At 42.4% G+C, this 11,603-nt stretch overlaps 1 protein-coding gene across 1 annotated transcript; it reads left to right on the forward strand.

Annotated features, from left to right (window-relative positions):
• The first annotated feature begins 554 nt into the window (after positions 1-554).
• On the forward strand, positions 555-2,847 carry las1l (LAS1 like, ribosome biogenesis factor). The gene has a single exon (XM_004070298.4). The coding sequence runs from the start codon at positions 865-867 to the stop codon at positions 2,554-2,556; it is 1,692 nt and encodes a 563-aa protein (XP_004070346.1). The 5' UTR covers positions 555-864; the 3' UTR covers positions 2,557-2,847.
• Positions 2,848-11,603: the final 8,756 nt, after the last annotated feature.

Genomic DNA, 11,603 nt, shown 5'->3' on the forward strand with positions numbered 1-11,603 from the left:
TTAGAATATGATTACCATGTTGACAAGCTCTCCGTTCATTTCTTTTCGTGCTATCATTAGCAGTTTGTCTTATATGGGATTATGTTCACATAAAGATTCACCCCTTTTGATTCCAGTTTAGAACAATGGATTTATTTCACACAGAAGCAACACTTTGTATTGTGTTGGATTTGTATTCTTTGTATTGGATAGGGCAGAACATGTGACATGCGGTGGACCTTTTGGACAGTTAGGGTCAACATTTTTGTACTTCATTTTAATTTAATCGAAAATTTAGACCAAGCCAGATATTCGTGACCACCAGCAATGCGAATGTATCTTCTGTAGAGAACATTCTACCAGTCACTGCGTACTACTGAGTTCATCCTTTTTGGTATCTACTGACATTTGCAGCTTTTCAAATATAAAGGGGAGGAACTCTGGGTTTTGACGTTTTTGGTGGATTTAAAAAACAAAACAACAATAAAAAGAAAAACACCACTTCTAACCTCAATAAAGTCAATTTAGGAAATCACATTAACACACCAGATGACATTACTGACTCTAAAATCAGGGATCATTAATTATTTTCTTGGAATATATTGAGTTTATTTTGGAGGAGTCCTCTGTCAAAAGTAGTAGTTCCACCCCGGTCCAACAGGGGGCGTCTGTTTTGTCTGAATGTAGCTCTGAGGCAAGCGTGATGAAGTCCTGAGACGTCATATCCGGGTGAAACCATTGTCGGGACAAAATCTGAAACTATAAACAGGTTTTTGCTGCGGTGGGAAATTATTGTGGTTATCATCTCAGACGAAGGCCGGTCGGTGACCGAACCGGATAGTCAGACGATCCGTTTTGTCTTATGGTGTAAAAGATTACTCCACGATGAGGAAAAGGAGCTCGGAGAAAAAACGCCATGTGGTCGCTTGGGTCAATAAAGCCGAGTGGAACCAGGTTCTGGAGAACCTTTACTCCAAAGACGTCTCCCTGCAGAAGTTCGCCCTGCAGAGGATCTCAGCCTGGAGGGGCAGGTTCGCGCACAGCTCCCCCGTGGCGGTGGACTGCACCGCCGACCTGGTGAGGTGCCAGGTTCTGGACCGGTCCGGACAGCTGAGCGGAGACGAGCTGGTTCTGCTGTACGGGGCGTCCCTGGTGAGGTTCGTTAACCTGATCACCGAGAGGCAGCAGGGGAAGATCGCGCGCCCACTCCGGCGGCTGGCGGGGAACCTGAACATCCCAGAGTGGGTCGTGGATCTGCGGCACGATTTCACCCACAGGAAGCTCCCCTCTCTGAAATGGTGCCGAAGGGGGTGCAAAGTGGTTCTGGAGTGGCTCCAGCAGGAGTACTGGTCCAGGCAGCTCGGAGGAGGTTCTGATGAGGGCTGGGAGTCTCAGTCTGAGGAGGAGGAAGACCCCAAACGCCAGGAGGACGAACTTCTGGCCAGGCAGAAGGAAATGGAGGCCTACAAGAGCGCAAGAGAACTCCTGATCTCCTACGAGAGGGAGCAGTTCCAGACCTTTGACGAGCTCCACCAGGTCCAAGAGAACAACCTGGGACAGGCTCCTTTAGCTGACATGAGCTGGCTGCTGGGGGAAATCAAGCAGTTTTCTCTGGATGCCAGTGACATGCTGGTGGACGTGTTGTTGGAGGATGGGTTCCTGGTTCCCACGGTGGAGCAGCTGGAAACATTGGGCTGCAATCCCTCTGAGAAGTCGGATCCCACACAGCCCAGAATCCCCCAGGTCTTCCTGCACTTCTGGCTCCCCCTGTTCAGGGCGCTGAACTCGGGATTTTTCATTCACCTCCTCCTGGAGAAGCTCTTTGCGGAGCTGAAACTTCTCAAGGAGGAAGAAAGCAGCCACAGGGCGTTCTTCCTGTCTGCCTGGACGTCGGAGCTCCTGCTCTGCAACAACAACAAGTTTGAATACCACTTTGAAACAAAGCAGCAGAAGAAGAACCGAATCAAAGACAGGATCTTTGTGAACCGCATCCAGCTGCGGTGGCAGCAGCTGCTGGCTGCGTGCCTGGATGCTCCCTGCATCAGCACACCTCACCTGCTCCAGTTGATCCTGGACGACATGGAGCACCCCCTCCCCCTGGAAACCCGGCAGAAGCTGCTCCAGCTCTGCTCCATCTACACGCAGGCCGCACGCGGTGGAGGGAGCGCGTCGCCGGAGCCCAAACGGCAGCCTATCTACACTCTGGAGAAGCTGCACGAGAAGCAGAAGCAGCATCTGCGGCACGTCGCGACTGACAGGAGCGAGTCCGATCACAAGGCTGCAGATGATTTGGCTGAGAAGGCGAAGGCGCTCCGAGGTTCTCCTTGGCAGGTGTGCACCGATAAAGTCCAATGGAAGAGCTTTCCTCTGGGGAAGGTTCCCGGACAGTCGGATGATCCCTCCTGTCTCATGGTAGAAAATTACTCCACAATGAGGGTCTTTGACCAGCCTGTGGACCTGGAGAGCGGCGGTGCGCAAAAAGTGCCAGGAGTCTCCGCCCCCGCCAGAACAGCTGAAGGCTTCCTGTGGAGCCAGAGTGACTTACACAGGCTGAAATCTGGACTGGTGCTTTTCTGAATACGCTTAGTTTTTTTCTGAATACAGTAAAAAAAAGTCAGTAGTTAAAATGTTTTTTTAAACGTAATAAAATGTGAAAACAAGAAATATTTAGTTATCTGCTTTTTATCATGATGAGGAGTTAATACGTCAAGAAGTATTAGAAAATAAGTATTAGAAATTTCTCTCTTTTTTTTGCTTTGTTCAAATCAAATTAATTGTAAACCTTGAATGTTTCTATTGCGAAAAACCAGGTGTTTTCATTTTATTTTTTGTGCACTTGAAAATAATAAAACGCTTTCAATAAAAAAATGTGCGTGGACTTCACAGCTTAAAGTAGACTTTTAAAAGATTTTAAAGTGTAGCCTAAAGTATGAGTAAGACTGGAGAACAAATGTGATGAACAGAACACAAAAGAGAAAATTTCCTTTAGAAAGAACCAGTTCTCTGGGTTTAAAAAAAATAAAAATAAATTAAAACTTAAAAATCTAAGAACTTTGAACTGTTTCCCATGAGAACAACACTACTGTACAGAAAAGTATAGTAACAGAACAGTTTGTACATCTAAAAAAAAAATAACATAGTAATCCAAGTATCTACAAATGTCCAAATCAATGCATAGACACAAACAATACTACAGAAAGTTGTAGGATAATTGGTCAGTTATAGTCACATATATTAAAATAAATATGACACAAAAACAAATTGGAAGGAAAAAAAATTACGTGGCTTGCAAAATTCTAATTAAACTTTCTGACAATTTAATCTAGCAAACAATGGCTAAACAATGACATGTTTAGGTGCATACTTTAATGTTTTTTATTTAATTTAAATCTTGCTTTGTTTTTTTGTGGGTGGAGTGTAATTACACTCCAGAACAGTAGGTGGTGCAATTCCTTTCGGTCGTTGAACATTTGTCGTCCGCGGAGCACAACTGACAGTCACACGCAGAGGACGTGTCCTCGCGGCAAGTTAGCGACCTTCAGTTGTTGGAGCGGCAATTGTTTTAAATCATTTTTTTTCTCCATTTTGAGGGATCTGAAAACTATTGTAGCCTCTTTGGCGGACCCAGATCCGATACTTGATAACCACCTTTCGTTTCAAACGAGACGGTAAGTTTTGGACGAAGAGAATGTTTAAAAATGCTGCGTCACTGACGCGTGGTTAGCTGCAGCTGCCAGCAAAAGGTAATCGGGGGTTTTCGTTTTGTTTTTTTTAACCGGTCTGGTTTGAAAGTGATAAACAAATAGTTTGTTGACTTGAAAATTAGCAGATCAACTTTGAAGACTGTCCGCTGAATCCTGCAAAGATGATCAAAACTACATTTTTCAGTGTTTTAAAGAAGTATGCTAACAAAGGCCTCTCCCCATAGCAACATCATAAATAAGTTACAGAATTGCTGAAAAAAAGTTATCTGGAAAAATTCGGGCGTGCAAGAAACGTAAGTATGAAGTCTTATAACGTTAAACCAAATGAGAAATCTTTCAATAGAAAAGCGCCATGAAAGACAACAACAGTTAGCTTTAGCATCGAGTAACTTACGTTTGTTAAACGTTTTGATGTCAGCGCGCGCGCGCCCTTCTTTATTAAAAGGAAGAGTTTGGGATTTAAATTTTTTTTTAAATATTAAAACGCCAGTTGATCTAATGTAGAAGAAAATATTAAACATCTTTTTGTCTGTAGTTACATGGTTTAGTATTTTGAAATATCCTTATTTTGATTATTCAATCGAGTGATTTTACTCATTAGGTTACCACCAAATCTAGCTATAATAGATGTTTCGGTAAAATTTCATAATTTTCAGTAGAGACTTGATTGTTTTGGTTGTTTGATATCAAACATCACAAGATAAAATTACAAACTAACAAGAACATGTTCCATATATTGAATTGGAAAACTTTTATTGGTCAATTGCTAGGAAAAGATTTTGAAAAATTTTCCCTAAACACTTTGCACATCCATATTTCTGTTATATTATAGTTCCTTAAAACAATTGTTTGTTTTAGTATTTCTGGCTTTGGGATTTTCTTTCATTCAAAACGATAATCAAGGTTGGGAAAAATATATTATTTTTCTTGGAATAGGATGTAATTTATTCATTTGTGATTTTAATTACTGATAATTTTTTTTTTTTTTTTTTTTGTCTGTAGGTGAGTTTCAAAGAACTGGACAGCACTTGTTCATCAACAATGATCACCAGAAGAAGAAGCCGAATCGTCAGCAGCATAGCTCTTCAGCCATCCGAGGTGGAAGTTCTTGATGTGGTGGAAACTGTTGAAGATCTCCCAGGACCATCACAGGAAATGCCAGCGGACGACACAGATTCCACGGGAATTGCTCTGGAGGATCTGTTTGAAGACCTGAAGTGGACTCTAGAAAGAGATGCTTCATCTCCACTGTTTGATGTGGATTTAGCCAATCTCGAAGGGTTTCAAAACCAAGACTCTGGCCATGAAGTTTCAGCTGCTTCGTCCCCTGAGAGGTCGTCGTTTAACTCCGGGTTTAGGAACCAACAGAACCAGTCAAGGCGTGTCGTCAACAAAAATGCCATTGCTGCCAGATTAAATCGCCTGAAGAAGAAAGAGTATGTCAGCAGCTTGGAGAGCAGAGTTGGAGTTTTATCTGTGGAAAACATTAAACTTAAACAAGAGAACTCTCAGCTGACAAAGCGAGTGGAAGAGCTGGAAGATGAGACCAGGTATCTGAGGGCTGTCCTGGCCAATGAGAGCATGTTAGCCCAGCTCTTGTCCAGGCTGAGCGGTGTGAATGGGATGAAATTATCTTCCTCGCTTTTCCAGGGGTCCAACCCAAACGACCATGACTATGCGCTGCCCAGGAAGCGCGTGAAAGTGGAGGAGAAAGAGACCTCTGGTGGCGTTTGCCTGCATGTGGACAAGAACCACGTCTCAGTGGAGTTCTGCACAAAGTGTGCAGAGCGTGCGAGCACAGCACTCAAAATGTAGGGTCAAGTACTTGGTTGTTGTTGTTTTTCTTTTCTAATAAGCACACTGATCTTCATGTGTGCTGAACACTGTGAGGGCGCAGAACCTGATTACCTAAGAACCGCAGAATGTGCATGTTTAGCTTTCAGTGTGCTGATGGAATGAGTACACGTTACTGCTAAACCTTGTTGACAGTTTCTTCTAGGTCATGGTTGCTCCACCATGCGGGATGAGCGGCTGTCTGAACACCTTTACCTGCCTGGCTCCATGGTAAGGATCAGACGAGAAAAGACTTCTGTTCCTGCAGCCTGCAGGGTTGAGCAGCAACTTTAGCTTTTTGCTTCTCTTTGAGTCTTGTTTATTATTAATCGATTTTTGAGAACTTTACTCAAGTTTTTTGTTTTGTTTTTTGGTTTGATGTCATACAAACAGCTAATATGTCGCAGTGAAAATGTCTGAATTAAAGTGAAGGTGAAGGTCCACACAGAGTGCTTCTCTGGACTTGGCTATTAGATTGAAAACCTCATCTAAAGGAGAAAAACATCCTGTTTTCTATTTTGGGAAAGCTCAATCTCTTTGTGAACCTTCATCCTTGTACAAAAGAATACTTTCATTTAGCACCCCCTATTTTTCTTTATGCTAAAGTGGATTCTGCTGATGGAAGGGGAAGAGGCTGGACAAGCTGCTGCCAACCTGGCCTGGTATTTTTGTAAAGGTAGTATTGGTATCAAATGGTATATGTGATCATAATTTTTCAATATTTTCCATCACCATGTAGTCTCTGATTCTGTTGGCAAAGCTCCCTCAGCAATGTTTTGGGGGGCTAACTGCTTAAAGCTGCCGAAGCTTTACTGTCTTTGTAAATATTTGTATATTTTCATGTACATAAAAAAGAAAAACCTCAGAGGAAACCGGTGTGAGTTCTAAGTCGTATGTAATAAAGTGTACATGTTTAATTTTCTATACCTACTGTTTGAGGTAAACTCTTTTGAGAACTGAACAAATAAATGAGTCTTTCATTGAGTTTGATGTACAGATGTTGGTTTGAGTCTGGTGTTGAATCTCTGATATTAACACATCTCTTTTTCTCTCTCTGAACAGCAAGCTCTCTGCAGGTTTAAAGGTCTAACTTTTCCTGAGCATTTGGGTCAAGTCTGGTAAAGGTTGTCAGAACAAATGAGTGAGACTTCAATGGGTGGAAGTTAAAAGTATGGGGGGGGGGGCTGTTTTAGCCCATCTACTTCAGTATAAACTGCAGAAGTCTTTAAGTGTCCAAGTGACAGTAAAGGAAGCAAACTTCATTTTCCTTCTGATTTAAGTTGTCTGAATCCCTCCCTACTACACACTATAGGGCAGGGGTCGGGAACCTATGGCTCGCGAGCCATATATGGCTCTTTTGATGGTCACATGTGGCTCGCAGACAAATCCTTAATTATACTTTTTTTTTTTCATTAGACCAGTCCTTCTCGGGCGCGATGCAATGCCAGAGGCGCGCAGTAGTAGCGGTGCTTGGAGAAAAAACTATCAGTTTACTGTTATCTATTATTTCACAGAGTTTGTACCACCCGGAAACCTTTGAATTGCCTCCCTGAGGAAGAGCGCGCAGTTTTGGGGACGGGATGTGTGAGGAAGAAAGCAGAGGGGGTGGGGGGTGGGGTGGGGGTGGGGGGGACCGGCAGCAGGTGAATCGCGCAGAGATGGTAAAAACGTAAACCTGCTGCCCGTCACTCCTGCAGCGTGGGTGTGTGTGTTTGGTTCCATGTCTGTCTCACATCTAAAGAACATTCAGACCTACGATCACGTTTAAAGTCTCAACGCCTGCATGAAGCAGAAACTCACCACGGATCAACCAGACTAGACCATCAGCAAAACCACCACGAGAAATACTCATCATTTATTAGCAACAGTATAACAATGTTATTAAAAAGAATCCACAGACTTATTGGACTTTAAAAATGTTGAAATTACATCAAATGCACACATTCATTTGTATATTTAGTTTTAAACATATTGTCGCGGACTGAGTTTAACTTGGCTGTTGGGCCGCATTAAAAGTTCTGGAGTTCATGGAACGCATCGTTCAAGCAGAGATCTGATTGGCCCTCAGTTCTGTCGCTCAGCCTGTTGTTAGGGAGTTTGGACCAATGGGGTTCAGCCATGGGCCGAATAAGGAAATGGGAGGGCTGGAGCAGGACGGGGGAATATAAAGTTGGGAGAAGCGCTCTCGTCTCGGCGGGAGAGATTCAGGAGTTGCTGAATTGATTGTACGGCGTTTGTTGCGGTCTACAGTAACCAGAATAAAGAACCCTAAAAGAGGTTAAGTCTCCGTGCCTTAGTGTGGGAAAGGGACACTACATTATTGTATGGCTCTTTCGAAATTACATTTAAAAATATGTGGCGTTTATGGCTCTCCTGGCCAAAAAGGTTCCCGACCCCTGCTATAGGGCATTGATCTTTTTTAGGCTAAGGTTCGAATTTACTTTTCCAAAATCCATTGCCCCGAATATTTCCCAGAAGTCTGTAAAAAGAAAAAAGTGCATTGATGGGCAGTATATTAGTAAATATAGACCCCGGTGTGTTATTTGGAGAAAGAAATAATTTTTTTTTATAAATCTCTGTTTTCATCATTAAAACACAGATGATTCACAAATAGTCTTAGTGAAATGTTCATATTAGGTTTTTATTTTGACAAATGGGTGACATCATTTAAAAAATATATACGGAGTAATGAACATGGTGTCTCAATTAGGATAAAATCAGGGCACTAAATGGCCCCACTCTAACTTTAACCCTTGTGCTATCCTATGGGGTCAAGATGACCATTGACGTGTTATTCCTACCATGATAAAGGGGGAGAGGATTTCATGTATCCATGCAAACCAGTGAAGATCACAAATCATTGAAGAAAAAGGGTTCAGAGCACTGTCTAGTGGGTCTAGATGACCCAGCTCCCAATGTTAAAGTGCCTAGGAAAGCAAAAGGGTTTAAAAAAAGGTTGTTTGCAGCTGGGGATCTGCTCAGTGTGAAGTAGAGGCTGTTTTTTTCGGGCTTCTCACAGGTCTCGGAATTCCCGTGCGACTGGAACGGTCACTGTCGTTAATCCTGGGACCGGGGCGGAGCGGGATCAAATTCTTACTAGAGCGGGAGCCAAGCATTTGGTCTTGGTTGCGAATAAAACGGCTCTTAGAGCTTCAGAGTGAACGACACGGAGCTTCTCAGCTGAGCACACAGCTGTGCTTTAAACTTTAATCACCCTCCGATTTTTTTGAAGTATTTTGGCCGATTTGAAGTAATGAGCCGATCCAAAGGAACCGGATTTCCAAGAGCCAAAATTCCCATCGCTAAAACCAACAAGGACAGGGGGGGAAAAGTTACATCAATGTCATTTTGTAGTTTATGATAATATGCCTCCAATGTAACTCAATTGAAAACTTAACTACATTACCCAGAAGCCACCAATGTTCCTAGTCACGGTTTCCTTTCTGAAATCTAAAGCCCAGAGATCAGATATCGAATTACAATCCATGGCGGGTCCCAAAAAAAAGACATCCAGTAAAGAGTCAAGACGAAAGACTTGTTATTCAGAGAGCTGATGGTGAAGTCAGATGAAATAAGAAAATCATGAGTTGGTGGGACGGTGACACGTCATGTGCAGTAAAGTAAAACGTCACGATGATTCTGAGACGAGCGGTCTGATGAGACAGTTGTTAGAAAATTACATTCTAATTTACCTTACAAATTAAAACCCAGAAACATCACATTAAAATTAGATTCAATGTTTTGCCATTCAAAATGGATCATTTTGAACGGGAGTGGGAGTCACATGACCGGGACGGTACAGGAGTGAAAATCCACTCCTGTGTCATCCTCTAGTGAGAACTTGTTAGTGGTTTCTAAATGAACATGTTTAGAAGATGCAGTTAGTGAAACAGGATTTGTGACAAACTTTCTGGAATGGATTAGTTGTCAGTGCCCACCTCCTCCTATTCATGCCCTGTGAACGTGTAGATCTGCAGTCACAGCGGTTCTCAGGAAGGCAGTTAGTGGTTTTCAGTCTTCAGTAGAATGTGCTCTTAGAGTTAAACTCACACCTTCAGTCTTAGTGCAGACGTACTGACAAACCCACTGAGATGGAGTCCTGGAGTTGATGCATCGGGAGGTTTTGCGTGATCAAATGTCAGCCCAGGTCATCGTTTTGAAGAAAGCAGCCTTAAGAGTTTGAAAGATAAATGATTTGGGTTAAGATGAGGAACTTTTTGAATCACTTTAGCTCAGTCTGGGCAGGTGAAGTTGACCATTCCCCATTAGGTCAGATGATGCATTTACATACTGAAACATAGCTCACCCTTTGAGAGACATTGGGGGCAGGTTTATAGCTTTCTGGACTCTGTTCTTGGACCTGTTGGAGTTATTTCCTGTCTGAAATCGTCGTCCTTCCCTGAACTTTAGCTTCACCCAGCCTCAGCTCTGTTATGTAAACCTCAATGCTGTTTGCTTGACTCGCGTCTCCAGAGACTGCAGTGAACTTCTCAGATTAATCTGCGCTCTCTGCTGAAGAAGTCGCCCTCTGATCTGAATGCTCATTTGATTTCTGCTCAAAGTTCATCTGAAGTTCCTGGGCTGAAACTGGTTCACAACACGGGATTGAAAACAGTCCAGGTTAATCCGTTGAAGCTCCCACCTCATGCTGAATTACAAAGGCAGAATTTGAACTGCAGCCTCAAGGTTTACATAAAATGCTGCAAAGAGGATTAGTCTGGGCTACAAAGTAAAAGTCCAGGGAGTTCTGAGCTGCTCCGACTTCAGAGTCACAACAAATACAGCTGTTATTGTTTCTTTATGGTTATTACAACCAGTCAGAATAAAGGAAAAGAAGGAAGTGATCCGGTCATTAATTTACATCACATCTGTTAACCCTTGTGCTACCTTAGATGACCCCACCCTTACATTGATGTGTTCTCCCTACCATGACAAAGGTGGAAAGATTTCATGTAATCCATGGACACCAGTGAAGATCACAAATCATTGAAGAAAAAAGGTTCAGTGCACTGTCTAGTGGGTCTAGATGACCCAACTCCCAATGTTAAAGTGCCTAGGATAGCACAAGGGTTACAGGAGTTTTAGGTCAAAGTTCCAGTACCAGACACTATCCATGGAAAGGACCTAAGTATTGATATTGTATTGCCAGAAGTCAAATTCATAGATGGGTGGTGAATATAATCCAGAAAACTAAAAGTGGTCTGGAGAGAAGGGATAAGATAATTCATTGAATGATTCTTGAAAGCAAATCTGCCTCCATCATAATCAGAAACTCTTGAACCGTTCTGAGCATGCCCAGTTCATCTGACAGAAACGAGAGTTCTGGGAAAGATGAACTGAACTCCAACAACTGTAAAATTCACCATAACGAATTATTTAGGGTTCAAAAAACGTGTTTTTTTTTTTTAGTTTGTGAGAAGTCACTTGAATTCCAAATCATCGCAAAATATTTAACCTAAAATGACTTTTTTGAAGAAATTGAGATTTTCTCTTCAACAATCTCTTTAGAGAAGTTATTGAGAATACATAAGACATAAAAAAAACTATAAAAGTTTGTATAAAACCACAAAAAGTAAATAAAAATTGAAATACAAACTGAAAAATGTCTGTTTTGGTTGAGTTCAATCCTGAAAAAATGCAGCTGAATTTCAAGTAAATTCTCCAAAATAAAAAAAACCGTCCTGTCACCTGATGTTTTTAACCCTTGTCCTTAGATGTATGACCCCAACCTTACATTGACGTGTTCTCCCTACCATGACAAACGTGGATAAAGGTGGAAAGATTTCATGTAATCCATAAACACCAGTGAGGTTCACAAAACATAGAAAAAAAACGTTCAGAGCACTGTCTAGTGGGTCTAGATGACCCAACGGTAAAGTGCCTAGGATAGCACAAGGGTTACAACAGTTTCATAAACAATCCCAAACACAATTGGTGTTTTCTGAGCTTTCCTGTTGAATGAAATCAACCTGATGGTTACCTGAGCTGGGTCACAGCTCCTTTGCAGCCGCTCCGTCAGCAGAGCGCCCTCTTCTGGAACAAAAAACATCTGCAGTCTCGCAGGAACAAACAACAACAGACCACACA

Source organism: Oryzias latipes, chromosome 7 (genome assembly GCF_002234675.1).
Source record: "Oryzias latipes chromosome 7, ASM223467v1".
NCBI classification, from domain to species: domain Eukaryota; kingdom Metazoa; phylum Chordata; class Actinopteri; order Beloniformes; family Adrianichthyidae; genus Oryzias; species Oryzias latipes.

Bases quoted from the DNA above. Each gene is read 5' to 3' on its own strand.
- las1l (XM_004070298.4), top strand. From the start codon at position 865: ATGAGGAAAAGGAGCTCGGAGAAAAAACGCCATGTGGTCGCTTGGGTC.